Consider the following 18,989-nt stretch of genomic DNA (forward strand, 5'->3'; position numbering starts at 1 on the left):
CAGTCACACTCAAAGCCTCTATGCAGATGTGCTGTAGTTGTCTACATAAACCGTATTATAATGTTTTTGCTTTTCTTTTGCTACGTGGAAGCTGCAGCAAGGAAATACAGTTTCTGAATTTCGCAATTGGATTTAAAGTAACAATGAAAATTGAACCACAAGAGTAGAAGCATCGGTGCCGTTTCCATTTTACACAAAACAACTACGAGTTGTTTTAATCAACGAAAACGAAACGGCTCTTACACTCCAAACTGTTCAGCGGCAGTTTCCTCCTTTGTGAAGACTACAGATAATTGGAAGGGGCAGAGTTTGCTTGTGGAGCAAGAAAACTCACCATCTCTGAGCGAATAGTTCACATGAGATGAAGTTGTCAACTGAAGCAGAGGAATTACCGGAACCGAGGACAGGGACAAGATTGAAGACAGGTTCTTTCTTGAGTCCAGCGACTTGCCCTTGACCCATCTCAGCCAGCTGTCTGAATCCACTGGTGAATATGCCAGATAGCGTTTTTGCAGATAAGCCGAGGCTTGTCGAGAAGTATACTCTTAAGCTCTGCAACAATAAAAGACCGTAAATAGGTTTCGATCAGTGTAAAGGAGACAGTGTTATCTCAAAGAATTTCCCGGTTGATAAAATAGTTCGAGAATCTCACCATTGTGTCTTGCCAAGAGAAGGAATTTTCCAGCAGGGTTTTGTTCAGAAGATACAAGCAGAATCTTGATATGCTCTCCATGTGTTCTTCATCATCAGCTCTCTGAGGCAGCGGATGGATTTTCTTCGCTAGCTCGGTTGAGATGGACACAATGGCGGCACATATTTTTCCATCGACAATCTGTTTCTGTAAGCAATCATCATGCCACTTCTCTGGTTTATATCCCCAATAACTGCCTTCAGCTTCACAGGATTGATCTTGTCTGGTTTCTTCTCCTAGCTCCGTATCTTCTTCTACATATAGGACAGGTTTTATTTCAACAAGAGCCCTGCAAATCCCACAAGCAGAATGAGTTAGAGGAGAATGAAGCTGTTAAGGATAAAAAAACGTTCGCTCTTCTAATAGGTTGAAGCCACACTTGTCATGGCAAGGCCAACAGGAAATTTTGATCTTTGATATTTGGTTGAAACTAAATTTATTAAAAAGCGAAAGAAATAGTAAAATGGTACCTTTTGGGCAGATCTGGGATAAGGACATAAAGGAAGATAGGATCAAGAACATCAGGCATCTTCCCACGGACTTGACGGGCCGATCTTCCTTGATCCAAGAAAGCGACAAACTTGTTATGAAGCTCAAGCCTTTCAGATTGTGTCACACGTGCTGAACAGAACACGACAAAGGAAATGGCCGAAGAAGATATTGAGCAGTTGAAGGTCTCTGCTATTGCTTCGCTGTTTATCAAAGCTTGCTTCAGTTCAGCCATGGCACCTTCCTTGCAAAGAGTCATCGTCGGAGGGTCAAGCCCTAATTGCCCAGCCATGTGAAGGACACCCTTGTGCAAAGTGGCCTGAAGGTAGTAACTAAATAGTTAACCTACTGATAGTAACATAAAAAGTTGCAGACTTTTCAAGTATCTAACATCTTTTGGGGAGTAGGAGACAATCCAAATCAAGACAATCCCGGAATACTGGCTGATTTCTGAGGAAAGAGGAGCTTATACCTGACTATATGGCCCGATACAGCTAGGCGCCCAACAAGAAATACTCTGTACATGGAGAACTTTTTTGCTTTGGTCATTTCCAACTAAAACCTCAACGTATGCTTTTCCAAGACCTGCTTGTATTAAAGGAAGTTCAACTGTACTACGAGAGGGAACACCGAAAAGGCACTTCTCCTGGGTGATAAACTTCACGTATGTCTCATTCGCTACTGAAAACTGGCCCATATCAGAAATATATAGATGGATGTACAAGACATGCTTCCAATCTAGACAACATTTCAAAAGCTGAGACTCAATTTCCTCAAGAACAGTCTCTAGATCTTCTTGCAGGCCTGTGAAAGGAAGGGAGAAGCTGAAATCAGAGTCAACTATAAGCTTTGGCAGAAACAACGCAGACAGAATCCGAATATACCTGATAAAGATTCAGACAAATCTTCCAACCAGCAGCAAATGGACAATGTGTTGTCCTTTTCAGACTTTGAAATACGGAGTCTATCTCTAGTACGCTCAACCAAATCGCTTATTCCATTATCAGGTTGGTGTGTAGTTTCCGATATGCAAGGGCAGAATTCTTCTTGTACCTCAAACACTACATCCGATTTGTGCTCAGGGGAATTAGATACCGATGTCTCTTTCTTCTCCAAATGAAATTTTGAGGGATGAAGTACTCCCACAGGGGCTATGGAATCTGGAGAGTGTAGTACAACTTGAAATTCATCGAGCACAATTCTTGCTTTCTGAAAATGAAAACACTCAAAAACTATTGATAAAGGAACGCCCTAACCGGTAACTGAGATGATTCGATATAAAGAAAAGCCTAAGCTGGCCATAGAACATACAGTGAAAAGCGGACAATCAAGTGTCAGGGTTTCATACTCCCCTCCTTCCCCACAGACATTTATGCCATATAATCTGAAAAAGAAATCAAACAAAAGGAGAAAATAAAGAGATGCATTGAGGCTTAGAATAACCACAAAAAAAAAAAATTATGCTTTCTAGAAAGAAAAGGTATGATAGATAACAGTGGCATACTCTTTTAACTTCAGAAGATATGGTTCCATGTATGATATATCCTTTCCTAAATGCTTGGCTGGGTCTAAACCTATGGCTGCCACCTTTCGACAATAATGAACAAATACCACAATATTAGCAACTGTATTCAGAAATCTGCCCGAACAAATACTGAATTATAAGAACATGTCTATTTCAAAAAAAAAATTATTCATTGAAACTTCAATGAATATGTCTGTTTCCCGGCATATCCAGACAGCAGAACATTGTACAGTAAAGCAGAAATAAAGTACACAAATACAAAGACCAAGGAGCTAAGGAGGAAAACAAAGGTCTAAAAGATATAACAAGCCTTACCTTGACTAAGATAGCGTTTATCTCATTTGTTATCTTCAAGCAACAAAAACAGATGAAAACTTTAGAATCAAAAAGAGAATAGATATATAAATTTTTATTGACAAATACGGTTGAATCCTCGGTTTACCATTTCTCGGAGAAGCAAAGTCTGATCTTGTTTCCACAAAAATGCCAAAGAAACAAGCCCTAACCTTGAACAAACACTTTCTACCCTCAGCCTTTGATAGTCCGATGCAATTGCACCAGATGACACCGCTGTGATGGAAGGGATCTGTCTTTTGACTTCTTTCAACAACACAAACATATCTTCCACTTCATCGTTTGGGGTCAGTTGATAATTAAGTTTGTGATGCCTGAAAATTCCGTTGAAAGTCGTTAGAAAGAACAAAAAACAGGAAACACTGACCAGATCGTCTACTAAACGGGACACAAATCAACTTTCAGACAAGATTGTCGAAAGTAGAAATGAACGATTAGGGGGAAAACCTCAAGCAGAGTCGAGGGGTACTTCTGGTCCGAAGATCTCACCTGGTGGATCCTCGGATTCTCCGTCTGAACAAGGGCACTCCCATGCATTCTGCATAACTCACAATTATCTGATGACCTACCTGCAGAAAACCATTCCAACAAAAGTGAATTAAAATACTTAAACCAAACCAGAACCAAGATTCCAATTTCCCCAAGCTTGTTCACCTGTTTTGTTTTTTCCTTCAGACAACAGTTGATTTTATCTCATGAATCAAGAGCCAGCGAGAAGGGCCGACCTAGCTCGGCGGTAAAACCATTTACCGTGAGGTCTGAGGTTGCGGGTTCGAATCAGCCTCTCTACATAAATGTAGGGGTAAGGCTGCCTAGTATATTCCCTTCCCCAGTACCCCCACTAGATGGGGATACGAACTGGATTGGTCCTTTTTTAATCAAGAGCCAGCGACCAGACATATGATTACAAGTTTTGGGATGATAGCTCACAAATGTAACTCAAGCCATCTCAAGTACTAGAAAATTCCAACAAGTGCTTACTGGTAATTACCATCACACAAAGGACCAAGACAAGCTAATAAACCAGCTTCTATTCAAGCCCTTTCTCGAACATGAACGCAGATTCAAGACATATACAAATTTCCAGTTCCAGTTTACTTTAAGCAAAAAAAAAGGTACATAAGATGTAGGAAATCGAAAACCCCTCCAATGCCCAAGCTAATACATTATCATGAGGAAAGGAGACTTTTTCGAATTGCTTACATTCCTAACTTTCATTCAAAAAAAAAAAAGTTTTAGTCTCTCGATCAAACACAAGATCAGGAACATAGACAGAACCAAAAGAGATGTAGGAACGGCAACTTACAGTTTGATACATATAGCTGTCCAATTCATCGACTGAATCATCAACCGGTAACAAATTCGCCAACGCAACGATCTGCCAAAACACGAATCGAACTATCAACCAGAATGCATTGATGGCAATTTCAGAACTAACGAAAAAAAACATTAATACCCAGAAAAATCCAATCTACTGAAAACAATTCGACGTGAAAAAAAGAACCCAGATTCGAATCGGTGAAAGGTCAAACACTGTGATAACAACAAGGGAAGCAAAAAGAAGACTGATTTTTCCTTCGTTTTCCGAGGAACCAAACAGATCCGATGAGAGATGAAATGAAATATCACCTCGTGACCGTACTCGATGCATTTCATCATGGCGTAGCAGCTGTCTTTGCCGCCACTGACTAACGCCACCACCTTCATCTCTCTCTCTCTCTCTCTCTCTCTCTGCGGCGAGGTTTATGTATTGGAGCACAACTCGACTGAGTTCGGCGACTTAAACTACTTTAAATTTAAGAAGAATCTGATGTGAACTTTTTACTATTGCTGAATTGGCCCCTACAGTTTTGTACTTTTTCTATTTTATTCTATGAATCTTTGAACGTACGTTTTCGTCCAAATCCATATGTCACGTGACCGTGTATGTACATATATATAGAAATTCTTACGAGTTCAAACCATAGAATACGAAGAAATTCCGTTCTTCTTTTGTTATTTTTTTTAATTAAATGTTAAATTCTATGATCCCTATTTGTTAATAGACATTAATTACATTATCATCCTTATAGATTCATTTTTGTTCATAATAATAATAGTAACAATATTAAAACCTACTTTAACAAAAAAAAAACAATATTAAAACCTATAAATATAATGAATGACTTAAGGGTGAGTAAAAACGAAGAGCAGAAGAAGAGACCATTACGCGAAGTGGGAGCCTTTGCGTTAGGTGTACAATAATTAATGATAACCCACATTTTAAACGTGCTAAATTATTGCATACACTCTTTGTCATTGGATCTCTCACCTGTCCTTCGTTTCCGGTCGGTCGGAAGATTTTTTTTCACGTTGCATGCGTTCGTGACACAGACATTGTGCACGTGAGATGTATGATCATCCATGTTTGAATCATAAGCCACAAATATTCAGACAAGAAAACCCTAGAAAATATAACAAAACCCTAAAAACGAAATAAATAAACATGAGCCTAAACCCTTGTAAACAAATGGAATTCGTATACATTCGGCGTTAAGATGAGCAAACTCATAATAGAAAAGAACTCTATGGAGATCGGAGGAAAGTGAGGGTCGAAGTAGACAATCGTGCACCAGTGTTGGCAATCACAAATGGGGTTATGAACATTTACCTTGGATCCTCTATACGGAAGGGCGTAAAAGAGTGATTTGAGAGGGGAAAATGCGAAGGAGCGCTGATGAAGAAGAAGGTAATTAATATTTATTTAGCATTTTCTTTCTCTGTAGATAATGTGATTTATAGAACTATTTTATTTTCATGGCGATGCTAATCAAAAGCCAATTTTTTTTTTTATACATTGGGAACCCCGGCTGCTACCCTTTGGACGCGCTGACCGAATAAACTCAAAACCACACGCACGAGTCTGCAACACACGCGTGAGAGATAAATCAACCGTAACTGACAGACGATAGGTGAGCAGACAAGGAGTCGAACCGCTCACCTAGGAGTTCCCCATCAAAAGCCAAATTTATATCACATTACTTCAATATATATATTCAGCTAATGTATTTATTTTGAAACTTTACTAAATAGATAAATCGAATTATAAATTTTAATAAACTATAATTTTCTGGAATGATTATATAATCAGTGCTACGTACCAAAAAAAAAAGTGGGAATAAAAAAACGTAACATTTTTTACCTGGGTGAAAACGACATTACCTTTTTTAGATCCTCTCTCTGAGAGCGAGGGTAATGATGGGGTGTTTCCGTAAATAAATCCAACTTCACGTCTATTTTTACAGAACCAACGACAAAACCCCTCCAAAGACACCGCTTCTTTCTCCGGCCCTCGCATCCATCGACCGATCCCCTCCGCCGTCCGTACACTCTCATCTCCGACACTGTTTTTCTGCGCCGTCCTCTTCCTCGAAACCAAACTCTGTCGTGCTACGATTGAATCGATCTCCGAAACATCGATTCACCGAGAAAGGTTTCATCGGGGGGTTTTCCCGGCTAGCAGAATCGGCGTTTTGAGAGAGGATGCTGGGGTTTTCCGATGGAGGTGGAGGCGGTGCGGCAGATGATTTGGCTCAGCTTCAGTCCACTCTGAGGGCGATTGAACTTGCTTGCTCTTTCATTCAGGTCTCTTTTTCTTCATCTGCTTAAGTGTGTCCTTGTATCGCTCTGTTTGATTTGGACGAAAATGGGGGTAAACAAGCATTTATGGTTTTGTTTCTTCTTTCTGGTTATTGGGAAGATGGAGGAAAGGTATGTGTTGGCCTTTTGGTGACTTGAAATGGAAGGAACATAAGGACTGTGCATTTGTCCAGTTGCTTTACTCTCGGGTTTCTCGTTTCTCAGAGAATCCTTGCTAGGAGACCGTTTCCGTGATTTAAGAATTTGAACAAGAAAGCATTTCATTATAGTTTTCTCTTGTTATTATGTGCCTTTTTTTAAGGTTTATCTACCATGGAAGTAGCAAAAGTATGCTCCGCTTTATGTGGGATTGATGTTTTTCTCCTTTCCGGCAGGTAAATACTGATCCTGCTGCTGCAGTGGCAACCATATTAGCGTTTCATCAGTCACCACAGCCGTATAAGGCATGCCGATTTATTCTTGGTAAGCGCTAGCTCAAGTCTGGCTGTGGCTGCTCAAGTGGACATATGCTTTCTATCGTCTTGCACTTTGTGGGAAGTTAGCATTCACTTGATGTACTCAAAATATTGTATTTTTCCAGAAAATTCTCAGGTAGCAAACGCTAGGTTTCAAGCTGCTGCTGGTATCCGAGAGGCAGCTATCAGGGAATGGAGTTTTCTTGCTGCTGATGACAAAAGGAGTTTGATAAGGTCATCTCTGTTTTTATTTTGTTTTGGTGATGAATAAGAAACTTGGTTATTAGTTGAGTAGCGACTTTGATATATTTGGAGCTTTCCCTCGGGTGAAAAGAGTGTGATTTTGGTTGGTTCAATGTTAACTTGGACCCATGCTTTTGACTTGTGTATGCTTGAGATGTTGTCTCCATGACTGTGATACTTAATATTTGGTTCATGTCACACTTCATTTGTCTACTAATCGTGAGTATCTCACATAATATATATATATATATATGTATGTATGTAGGCTTTCTTATGAGAATTTTGTTGTCATACTGCTACTAAAAATTTTGAAATTTGCTAAATCTTTTTCTACAGCTTCTGTCTTAGCTATGTCATGCAGCGTGCTAGCTCATCAGAGGGATATGTGCTTTCAAAAGTATCTTCTGTGGCTGCGCAGCTGTTAAAAAGAGGGTGGTAAATGTTCTTCTTCGGATCTTGCAAATTATGAAGCATGAACATTAGACACTGGCATTAAGCTGTCATTTTGGGTTTGATCTTGTAAGATGGTGCAAGAAATGGCATTGTTGGTCGGACATACAGCCGATACATGCAAATCATTTGTGTTCTCTTGAAAAGCTGGTGGAGTACAAGAAAATCTTCGCGCATTAGCTTGAAGAATTTCAATAAAAAGTTTAATGCATTTGAGGCTTCTTTTGTCAACTTGAATATGCTAAAAGATATAATTCTTATAGGCTTGAGTTTGCTCTAGCGGAAAAGGAAGTCTTTTTCTATGAGGTATGTACATTCTATTGGCAATTCCTGTGTTCGTTTTCTTTTGATTATTTGAACCATATTTGGCTGCATGAATACTCTTTATCCCGATACCGGTTCTGCTGATTGCTCAAGTTGGGTACATTCTCTGCATTGAATGGAACATCCTATTTGGATTTGCATGCACCCATGTTGAGGGTTCGAAGAGCTTGTTGATTAGCAGCGGCACAATAATATTCTACCAAGTATGGATTTGATCTTATAGGGAATTATATTAATTGGGGAAGAGTTTTATTGCAGTTCATATCATGTCTTTTTGGAAAGTTGACTTGTTAGAATCAGGTTGATAGAGCAATAATAAACCCTTACAAATTTCATCTTGTTCTCTATGTTTAGCTAGATATGTCTTGATATGCCCACTGTACTGAAAAATGGAAATGGGGGTTTTTCCTAACTTTCACAATGTTAAGTTTATGCTTTTCAAATCATTTCTAGGATTGTGGTTTCTAGGATGGTATTGCTATTATTGTGAAGGATTGAAACGAGACGTCTGTAGTGGAGATTGGTTCAAAGTGTTCCTGGTGACATCTTTTCATGTTCTCTAATGACTGCTGTTCTACAGATCAAACAGGCTATACTCGGTTCTCGTGGCTTAGATGTGCAGTTCATCGGCATAAATTTTCTTGAATCCTTGGTATGATCCGTTTCATGGGCTCTGCAATTCAATGTGTTTTCTATCAACAGTTCTAACTTTTTCTTCAGGTATCTGAGTTTTCACCATCTACTTCAAGTGCCATGGGTCTCCCTAGGGAGTTTCATGAGCAGTGTCGGAAGTCTCTAGAGCAAGACTATTTGAAGGTGCTTTAGGATTCCATATGCTTCCAAACGTTGTGACATCTATCGTAATTTTCTCAGGAGAAATAGTCGCTTGTCAATAGGTTTTCATGATCTGTATTTTTCTTTTACCTTGTATGTTCCAAATCGCAGACATTCTATCGGTGGGCACAAGATGCTGCCTTTAGTCTCACAAACAAGATTATCGAATCTGATTCTGGTGTGCCCGAGGTTAGAGTTTGTAATGCTGCGCTGCGGCTCATGCATCAAATACTAAACTGGGATTTCCGCTACGGCAAACGAGGCACAAAGAACAGCATAAATGTATTCTCAGATGGATCTAGACTCGATAATACATCATCAAAAAGGACGGAGTGTGTAATAGTTCAGGTAGCAAATTGTAAACTGCAAGCTAATTATTGTTTTTTTTATCTATCCATGCACAAAGTTCGTGAACTTGTAGAAATTCAGAAAGCAAACGTGGAGTTGGGGGTAATGTATTGGTAGTTGCCTTCAGGCATTTTCTGTCTGTTTTAGTCTCAAGCATTCAGGATTCTTAGGATATTGTCCCTAGCATTTCAGAGTTCCTTGGTTCCCCTTTTTTTTCAAGTCACTTTTACCAACTGCCTCCATAGATTTCATCTCCAGTGATGCTCATTGCAGCCTGGTGCTTCATGGCGTGATGTTTTGCTTTCAAGTTCACATGTTGGGTGGCTGTTGAATTTATATTCATCGTTGAGGCAGAAGTTTGCTCTTGAAGGTTATTGGCTGGATTGTCCTCTTGCAGTCTCTGCTCGAAAATTTATCGTACAATTGTGCTCCTTGGCAGGAGAGATATTTCCTTCCGGTGCGTATTCCATGCTCGAATCGCACATGTTTTCTAAAATAAACTACCTAGAGAAGTGTTTATATGGAACATCAACTTTGCTCTGTCATCTAGTTAATGTTTACCAGTCGAGCAATGCATTGATATCTATGATCCTTTGCTCATTGAGGTATATATGCTATTGTGAGTGACTGGTTCAGTAATCTAGATAATGCGCAGATGCGAGAACAACACCTGCTCTTGTTGCTGTCAGGGATATTACCCTGGATTGATCCTCCGGATGTCATCTCAAAGGAGATTGAAAACGGAAAAAGTGGAAGGTCATCCATATTTTATTTTCTCCCTTCTGAATTCTGTATCTTTATCTATTTTTTTATGCTTGACATTTTGTCTTGTATTGTTTCTTTTCAGTGAGATGATTGATGGCTGCCGTGCATTGCTATCTGTTGCTACAGTTACTGCTCCTGTTGCTTTTGACCAACTCTTGAGATCTATAAGGTCTCTGATGCATGATCTTATTGCAGTTTGGTGAAGTCTACTGCCTTCTGGATTGTGTATGCATAAAGAAAATCTTTCTTTCTTCTTTTTTTTTTGGCAGGCCCTTTGGCACTCTTACGCTCTTATCTATGTTGATGGGTGAAGTTGTTAAAGTCCTAATGTCGAATAACAATGATGAGGAGAACTGGAGCTACGAGGCACGTGATATCTTGTTAGATACCTGGACAACCCTCCTTGCTGTGAGTTCTCTTAAGTTCAGATTTTTAACATATGCACGTAAATACATTGACATTTTACAGAATCCGTGTAGATGAAACTCCATTGTTGTATTTCTTTCATCTTGGGTTACTCGTGGCCTTTAACAGTTACTTATCCTGCTCTTCGTGCAATTAATGAGAACCTATCATACTCTTTGGCATCAATTTTAATATAAAACAAATTGTTTCCTTTAAGATACCAGTGGAACTATTTGACTAAGACTTGTGATGATTCTTGCCAGTCGATGGATGGTTCTGGAGGTAATGCATGGCTCCCACCTGAGGGGATGCACGCTGCAGCTAATCTCTTTTCATTGATTGTGGAATCTGAACTAAAAGGTGTTCCTTTTCTCAATCTATCGAGGACAACTTTTGTTGATTTTGAACTACTTTCCTTGTCCAATATATTAAATGGTGAATTTTTTGTTCTGTAGTGGCATCTGCCTCAGCTAAATCTGATGAAGATGATGCTTACTGTCAGGCTTCTGTATCTGGTGAGTGAAAGCTAAGATTTTCTTGTTCATGGTCTTTTTTGTGTCGCTGGTTTAAAAGCAGGGAATGCTCAACATTTAATACTTGTTTTTTGGCAGCCATGGATGAGAGACTAGGATCTTATGCTCTCATTGCAAGGGCAGCAGTTGATGCTACGATTTTATTGTTAGGACAACTTTTCGCTGAGCGTGTTGCACGACTCCACCAGGTGCTCATGATTCAACTTTCTTTATGTTCTATATCAGAGTAACTCGTTTGCATTTGCTATTTCGATACTTGCATTAGTTTCTTTCTTCTTTTATCTGTGCATTTTTAAGCTCTGGAAATGTAAATCAAATATTACATTACATTCATGCTCCTATTTGGTGTCCGTCCTACAGTCAAGTAACTTTATACTCATTAAAAATTTTAGGCATGAAGTTACTGTTGATGTTTTTCCTAAGCAAGTGAAGACCTCAATATATTTGTTTATTGATATAAAACCGGCTTGAATATCTGGGGCATAGCATAATGCGGTTGCAGGCTTTTTCAAAACTGCTGAGCTGTTTGTGAAACCTTTTAAGAAAGACTAAAAATGATTACCTAGAAACAAAGTTGGTTCATTTTCTAGTTATGTGTGAGCAATTTAGACAGCAATTCAGCTTAGGAAGCAAAGCATTTTGATCACAAAGCTTTTGCCATCTAAACTATATGGCAGACATATTTTGTTGGCTATTAAGGTAATCACTTTTTTCTGTGAGTTAACACTCTTTGGTGGAATTTGTTGTATTGGTTTACAAAATTTTCTGAGACTGTTACTATTTCTCACCTCATATTGCTTCTTGTAGGGTAGAGGCACTGTTGATCCAACTGAAACCCTGGAAGAACTCTACTCTTTGCTGCTAATAATTGGCCATGTACTTGCTGATGAAGGGGAAGGAGAAACAGCCCTGGTATCACTTTAACTTTCTTACATTTTCTCTGATCTGAGCCCAAGTTGTGCAAATTTAAAGGGAAAAAAGGAGCAAAGGAAGTAGCTGAATTTATCGCATTTTCGTTGTTAAGCTCTTGTATATACGTTTTGGTTTACAATATATGTTTCAAATATTCTGGACATTCTTGTTTCTGCCAAAGGAATTATTGTTGTTATCTGTTTGGGTAAATCAAGAATTGAATCACCCATCTCTGTTAATACCAAACACTTCAGTATTTTCTCTTTTTGAGTAAATTAATATTTTTTTATACCTCAGAAAATCAATGCCTAAATAGTTCTATGAGGCATTTTTGCCTCTTCCTTTTCTTTTCGTCCCATTATAAAAAATTCCCAATAGCAGTAACGGGTTTATATTGCCACCAACCAGGTTCCTGATGCCTTACAATCTCATTTTGTGGATGTTGTAGAGGCGGACAAGCACCCTGTGGTGGTACTCTCAAGGTAAATTTAGTTAGAAGGCTTTATACGCAGTTTATGCAATGCATACAGCATATAACATTAAAGGAAATTGATAGACTGCCAATCGACTTCCTTGTTAGTGTTTCGACCTTAACCGAAACCCAAGTATTCTGATGCTTGCCCAAGCATTATTAAAATGACTTCGATATCTCCTTTTTTAATGTTGCACTGGTAGTTATGCTGTAAAGTTTTCTCATAGATTTCAGGGAACTGCTGATATCATATTGAGAAATATAGCTAAAAGATAACTCTTTTCATTGAACGACACTGCATGCATTCATTTCTCATGCAGTGGCCTTGATTTCTCTTGTTTATTTACAGCACAATTCTAAAATTCGCGGAGCAATGTTTAGAAACTGAAATGAGGACATCGATCTTTAGTCCTCGGCTAATGGAGGTACAATTTCTGTTAACATTTGAGTATGGACAATTTTGACCTGTTTTGAATTCTCAGCTATGTGTTTGGAAAATTCATCTGTCAATTATTGAAAGAAGTGAGAGGAGGGAGTAGCTGCTTGGTTCAAATGATTTATTCCGATTATTATATGACATGGTTGTAGCCTTTGTTCCAGCCTTTTCTTCCACTTTCAGCTACATTGTGAGGTATTTTGAAACAACATAGCTGATCTACTTGATAATATATCATATTACTAAAAATGAAATGCGAGTTGGCTAGACCTTTGAATTTTGAATGAATGCACAATTACCTTTTGGGCATAACGATGTGACAATGCGAGACCTTATGTTTTGGTTAAGTTTGTTGTAAAATCCTTAATGGGACCCCTGGCTTGCGATTAATATTAGAGCTTTTGATGGTTTTCTGCACATGAAAAGAAGTTTGTATGTAGTGCATGCAGTTGCATCGGTGATCTGTCATACTTTTCTTTTTTATTTGGGTTACATGTCATGTCCTTCATACATCCATTTGTTGCCCGTTTGTACCTCCATCCTTTGTAGTAAATTTGAGAAAATTGTGTAGGCAGTCATATGGTTTCTTGCGAGATGGTCTTACACATACCTAATGCTTGTTGAGGATTGCAATTTGGGTAACAACCAGCTACAGTCACCACCCTCCAGGATATGTTTATTCAATTTTTTCAATGAACACAATCAAGGGAAGTTTGTACTTGACATTATTGTTCGAATCTCCTTGACATCACTCATGTCATACCCTGGCGAGAAGGATTTGCAGGTATAACTGATTTCTCTTTCTCATTCTGGAAACATTATTGGTTCAGATAATCATTACCTCTTTATGCATTGTTTTTATTGTGCAAAACCATTTCCTGTCTATGAGTGAAATATAAAGCTTAGTTGTGCTTGAAGAGGGTACAGACTGATGTAAGAATTTTTCTGGCCTTGTTTTCTATATGCAAACCATAATAATCAAAAGAACTTGATCTCAAAGATTGTGAACTGTCTTAATTTCATCTGTTCACAGCAATATATACATTTTATGAGCATATTCTGTGAGCATCGTTATCACTCTGGTTATATCTGTAAGAAAGCTTACATCCATTTCCTCAAGGATTAATGTTTTCTTATAATCTTTCCGTTTCTGCAGGAGCTAACATGTTTTCAGCTACTGCATGCACTTGTTCGACGAAGAAATATTTGTTTTCACCTTGTATCATTGGTGGGTACAATAACTTTCTAGGGTCAGAGATGCACTGGACTAATTGTAGCTGTTTCTATTACCACTCGTCTGTTACTTTTTATTGCTCTAATTTTATATATCGAAAATAGAAAATTCCAGATTCATTCAGTTTGCTTGTGCCATTTTCTTCCAGTTGAAAATGTCCTGTCCCTTGCTGAAGATTGTTGTAAATTAACATATTTTTAACTTCATTGAATAACTACAGGACTCTTGGCGTAGCCTAGCAAATGCCTTTGCAAATGACAAAACATTGTTTTTGCTAAATGGTGTTAATCAGGTACAAACTCCTAAGAATCATCATTATCTTCATGTCCTGATTCTTTACATTTTGATCGATTTTGCCTTTTCAGCGTTCACTTGCTCAAACTCTTGTTCTCTCTGCTTACGGGATGCGAAGTTCAGAAGCGTCGAATCAGTGAGTTACACATAATAAAACCTGTCTTTCCTCTTCTCTTTCACGTTATGACCTGCCAATAACCTTTCATCGCTTTTCTGTTTCCCAAAAGATACGTAAGGGACCTCATGGCTCATATGACAGTATATTTGGTAGAGTTGTCTAACAACAGTGAGCTGAAAAACCTTGCTCAACAACCCGATGTTATCATGTTGGTAAGGATGTCAACATATGCCAATCCATTTAGTTATAGCATATCTTTGTAAAATGAGATCGTTAATTATGTGTATAGGTGAGTTGTGTGTTAGAACGACTTCGTGGAGCAGCAGCTGCCACCGAACCTCGAACTCAAAGAGCTATCTATGAAATGGGATTGTCTGTGATGAACCCTATCCTTCGTCTTCTTGAGGCTTACAAAGACGAGGTATTATCAAGATGCCTGTTTCAGCTTGTGCTATACCGTTTATGTATTTTCTGAATCTGACTGTGTTATTTCTTCTAAAGAGTTGCACATTGTTCAATTTGTTCCACTATGCCTATATTTTTTTTTTCTAACAACACACTGGTTTTGGGTTATTGCTTAGTCTGTAGTGATATATCTGCTGCTCAAATTTGTTGTCGATTGGGTCGACGGACAATTATCATACCTTGAGGCTCACGAAACCACCGTGGTTATCAATTTCTGCATGAATCTTCTACAAATTTATTCGTCCCACAATATTGGAAAGGTAAGTTGTGCCACCAGTCTTCTGCACCACTCTGCGAAGTGATTGCGATTGCCCTAAAGAAAACAAGTGGAAAAATAATCACATTCTTACATGCCTTGTTTTCTCAGATTTCGCTGTCTCTCTCAAGTAGCTTGCTTAATGAGGCAAAGATCGAGAAATACAAGGATTTACGTGCTCTTCTTCAGCTTCTTTCCCATCTATGCTCAAAAGATATGGTAAATGTTCTTGCACGGACACACTGAGACGGAAAGATTTGGCTAGTGTTCCTATTTTGCTAAAAAGAGTTAACACCGATTACAGGTCGACTTTTCATCAGATAGCATTGAGACACAAAGCACAAATATATCTCAGGTAAAGTATGTCATAAATATGGTGAAAAAATCTGCAAGAATGCTTTTGTGATAGCAAAAAACTTGCAGGTGGTGTACTTTGGACTTCACATTATCACGCCGCTCATATCTTTGGAGCTCCTCAAATATCCGAAGCTTTGTTTCGATGTAAGTTCTGTTTCCATCTTTTGCAACCTATATCAGTGCTTATTGTAAGTCTTTTTTTCTTCTCCTCTAATGCCATCTTATTCCGCAGTATTTCTCGCTAATATCGCATATGCTGGAGGTCTACCCTGAAACACTCGCCCAACTCAACAATGAAGCATTTGCCCATGTACTCGGAACCCTAGACTTTGGTCTTCATCATCAGGTGACATTTTTTTATCTGCCTTTCCTCCGAAACCGGTCTTGTGTGCTTACCTTCCGATAGCTAGCAACCTAAAATAATTCCGTTCATGTGGGGCAAACAGGACGTCGATATAGTCACCATGTGTTTGAGAGCTCTTAAGGCTCTCTCTTCCTATCACTACAAAGAGACAAATGCCGGTAACACGGGCTTGGGTTCACATGTGGCGGGACATACAGATCCGAGTGGCAACTTCCACGAAGGAATTCTTGGCCGATTCCTTCGCTCATTGCTTCAGTTTCTTCTTTTCGAGGATTACAGGTAGTACATTCTCTCATTTTTTATATTTATTCTAACCTCAGAAAACATTTCATGTACACTTCTACCTGACACTTGTGGGCTTTACTGCTCTCTCTTGTTACAGTCCCGACCTAGTCAGTACAGCAGCGGATGCTCTGTTTCCACTTATTCTCTGTGAACAGAACCTTTACCAGGTCGGTATCCTGACTTGTCTGAAATCATCTGAATCGAATGTTCTAATTGTCTAGCCCCTGGTTCCTTCATTCGCGATGCGGAATTTATTATGTATAGAGAGATCAAACGATAGTGAAAAAAGGAAATGGAAAAGTTTCATAGGGAAGCATATAGCGTTCTGTATTATTTTAGGAATGTGGACTAAGGAGACGAAATGAATGGCAGAGGTTGGGCAACGAGCTGATAGAGAAACAGACGATAGGGGATTTCAAAACGAGGCTGGCAAATGCGCTTCAGGCGCTGACAACGTCCAACCAGCTATCATCGTGGTTGGACCGTGTCAACTACCAACGATTCAGGAAGAACCTCAACAACTTCCTCCTTGAAGTTCGCGGATTCCTTAGAACAAGGTAATAGAAGCATATATATATATGCACAATGAATGGATATCATCAGATGAACTCACGCTGTTTCAAAGATGTGATTCATTTCTGGGGTGTTATATTTTTTCATTCTGGGAATGAACCTGTTGTAGAGTGAGTTCCAAAGGTAGGTTCCTTTTGGGATTAATGGTTTTGTGAGTTTTCATCATATCGGTTTTGATTTCATTCGGCTCTTTACTTTTAAATTAACACTATCATTCACCTATTGTAACTATTCATATACATATGAGACGCGATTGCGGGATCCATTCCCAAGACTTTGGGTTTGGAGACTAAACTAGAAAGGATCTCAATGTTTTGCCGCGTGATTGGATCACATGCGGATTATATAGTAGAACTATATACGTGAAGCCAAACAGTAACTAGCGTATGCGTTTTGAGAAATTTGTCTCCAAAACCACAATAATGATATAACCATCACATGACGGAAGGAAGTCTGATGATTATTATTATTCCCAACTATGGTACATATACACTAAAAATGGGTACAATTTCTGCAAACGTTCACTTGTGCAGAACGCTCGGCTGCTTCGCTTTCTTACGGCTGTGATGCTGCAAATATCGGCAAAAACCCACAAATACTCAGTTCAATGGATTCGAATGAGAGCGGAAACAGGAGAGAGGTGTTGGTTAACCTTCTGTCTTTCCAGAGCGTTGTAATCTATCCTCTCTCTCCAGTTGCTTTTCCGTAGCTTGATTGGTCGGTTTCCCACATACTTTCCTGAAAAAAAAAAGAAATCATATCACCATCAGGAATCAGGAGGATCATAGAGAGTCCAAAATGAAGATACCTATACAATCATAGAGGCCAATGGAACCGATAGATGGATCGAACACAAGAAAGAAGCCAAGAGGATCAACAGAACCAATTGGCAAAATCGAGCATGTTTTTACCGTTCATTTCCTTGAGAGAAGCAGCCAGATCAGCCGGGCTGGAGAAACTAATGAACCCGTATCCCTTAGTTTTGCCTGTTCTTTTGTCTCTGATTACCTGTCCGTTAAAAACGCATAGAGATCACACTCTTACAGATGACAACAGGAGTCTTGTCTGATTTCAACCCTGAAAAGAGTAAAATGTGGTGTATATCTATCATCTCGGTGAAAGGGGTCGACATATTCACTCACTTTTTCCATGTTGAAGGAAGGGAACCGAGAAAATGCCTTGGAGAGAACATCATCATTCACCTCATTCCCAAGATCACCACAGAACAGTCGGTAGTTATCTGCCAAAAACTCGTTAGACCCCTTCCTCTAGAAAAAGATTAGTCAACGACACAACATACAAAACCCATAATATAAATCCCTACTTTCTGGCCACTCAGAAAGTGTAGGATCCTCCCAAGACTGTCCAGCGGCTTTACGGGGGATAGCTCTCTTTTTAGTTTCTGCTTTGTGTTCAGTTTCACTGCTTGCTAGAGCCGCTTTCACATTCTCAAGGGCTTCTGGTGTGATTGTCTGTGCATCCCTCTGGAACAACTGCTGTGCCTGTCCATGTATACTACAAAAATCAAACCCGATGAATGTATTTGTCTACCCTCAAGTATACAAAGTTTACAGGACAACAATCAATATGATGAAATCGAAACAAGACTGAAACTTTAACTGAAGCAAGTTCGGACCTTAGAGAAACTTTTCAGAACAGCCAAGCTTCTCTGCTACATGCTGAACAAATCGTTTCTAAAATTGAGAAGGCCATCCAATCCCAGGAAAAGTACCTATGCCAACACTTAGGTTTCAGTTTTGCTTCCACCAAACCTGTTGATTGAGCTACACCACAATGGCAGCATAACAAATTTTCGCTTTTCTATCAACTATCACCCACTGATGAACGAAATCACAATCTCGACAACAACAAAACCCTAGAATCAAATCACGGGACTTGCAAAAGATACAGACCCATCCTAGATCACCAAAAGAAAAAACATTATGGACCACCACAATCCCTGTAAACCCTAAATCCAAAATTCAACACACAGAATTGCAAATCACCGAAGTTGCACACGCGATTCATAATATTCCAAGTCTCAGGCCCACTAACCTGCTGGTACTGGGGAAAAGAATAAACAGCAGGAACAGGTCCCACCGGCTGCGGGTAAACCGTAGCGCCGGGAACAGCCGCCGGCGCCACGTAGGTAATGCATTTGAGGCTTC

General features: G+C 39.2%; 3 protein-coding genes across 7 annotated transcripts in view; 1 reads left to right on the forward strand and 2 right to left on the reverse strand.

Annotated features, from left to right (window-relative positions):
• Positions 1-98: 98 nt before the first annotated feature.
• LOC104827285 (diphthine--ammonia ligase) lies at positions 99-4,805 on the reverse strand. 3 transcript variants are annotated; one of them, XM_010560437.1, is made up of 13 exons: positions 4,689-4,708; positions 4,366-4,437; positions 3,714-4,270; positions 3,549-3,628; positions 3,148-3,373; positions 3,021-3,053; positions 2,685-2,767; positions 2,492-2,564; positions 2,065-2,389; positions 1,653-1,984; positions 1,162-1,499; positions 653-980; positions 99-552 (listed from the first exon to the last, which is right to left on the reverse strand). In XM_010560437.1, exons 4-13 carry the CDS (start codon positions 3,590-3,592, stop codon positions 331-333), a joined length of 2,004 nt encoding a protein of 667 aa, XP_010558739.1. In that variant the 5' UTR covers positions 3,593-3,628; positions 3,714-4,270; positions 4,366-4,437; positions 4,689-4,708; the 3' UTR covers positions 99-330. The 3 variants fall into 3 exon arrangements, with proteins under 3 accessions (XP_010558739.1, XP_010558738.1, XP_010558740.1); XM_010560436.2 differs by lacking the exon at positions 3,714-4,270 and having other exon boundaries at positions 4,689-4,805; XM_010560438.1 differs by lacking the exons at positions 3,714-4,270; positions 4,366-4,437; positions 4,689-4,708 and having other exon boundaries at positions 3,507-3,593.
• Positions 4,806-6,281: 1,476 nt separating this feature from the next.
• Positions 6,282-17,003, forward strand: LOC104827286 (exportin-4). 3 transcript variants are annotated; one of them, XM_010560439.2, is made up of 32 exons: positions 6,311-6,683; positions 7,073-7,160; positions 7,279-7,387; positions 7,733-7,831; positions 8,110-8,152; positions 8,751-8,822; positions 8,891-8,986; positions 9,116-9,352; positions 9,626-9,809; positions 9,997-10,108; positions 10,200-10,286; positions 10,387-10,525; positions 10,786-10,882; positions 10,978-11,037; positions 11,134-11,243; positions 11,863-11,967; positions 12,376-12,449; positions 12,789-12,864; positions 13,447-13,659; positions 14,032-14,103; positions 14,330-14,401; positions 14,475-14,539; positions 14,631-14,733; positions 14,811-14,942; positions 15,103-15,246; positions 15,354-15,461; positions 15,547-15,597; positions 15,666-15,743; positions 15,832-15,945; positions 16,046-16,242; positions 16,346-16,415; positions 16,621-17,003. In XM_010560439.2, exons 1-32 carry the CDS (start codon positions 6,582-6,584, stop codon positions 16,807-16,809), a joined length of 3,498 nt encoding a protein of 1,165 aa, XP_010558741.1. In that variant the 5' UTR covers positions 6,311-6,581; the 3' UTR covers positions 16,810-17,003. The 3 variants fall into 3 exon arrangements, with proteins under 3 accessions (XP_019059714.1, XP_019059713.1, XP_010558741.1); XM_019204168.1 differs by lacking the exons at positions 10,387-10,525; positions 10,786-10,882; positions 10,978-11,037; ... (16 more) ...; positions 16,346-16,415; positions 16,621-17,003 and having other exon boundaries at positions 6,287-6,683; positions 10,008-10,108; XM_019204169.1 differs by lacking the exons at positions 8,110-8,152; positions 8,751-8,822; positions 8,891-8,986; ... (23 more) ...; positions 16,346-16,415; positions 16,621-17,003 and adding an exon at positions 7,921-8,103 and having other exon boundaries at positions 6,282-6,683.
• A 225-nt stretch (positions 17,004-17,228) lies between these two features.
• LOC104827474 (RNA-binding protein 42) overlaps positions 17,229-18,989 on the reverse strand; it is a 1,958-nt gene continuing 197 nt past the window's right edge. Inside the window, exons 2-7 of the mRNA XM_019204170.1 lie at positions 18,877-18,985; positions 18,146-18,323; positions 17,964-18,061; positions 17,733-17,829; positions 17,474-17,559; positions 17,229-17,390 (exon numbers count right to left, since the gene is read on the reverse strand). Of these exons, the coding sequence (XP_019059715.1) occupies positions 17,343-17,390; positions 17,474-17,559; positions 17,733-17,829; positions 17,964-18,061; positions 18,146-18,323; positions 18,877-18,985 (616 nt within the window). The 3' untranslated portion in view covers positions 17,229-17,342. The remainder of the gene's footprint in view (positions 17,391-17,473; positions 17,560-17,732; positions 17,830-17,963; positions 18,062-18,145; positions 18,324-18,876; positions 18,986-18,989) is intronic.

This window comes from Tarenaya hassleriana, unplaced genomic scaffold (genome assembly GCF_000463585.1).
Source record: "Tarenaya hassleriana unplaced genomic scaffold, ASM46358v1 Cleome5, whole genome shotgun sequence".
In the NCBI taxonomy this organism is placed as follows: domain Eukaryota; kingdom Viridiplantae; phylum Streptophyta; class Magnoliopsida; order Brassicales; family Cleomaceae; genus Tarenaya; species Tarenaya hassleriana.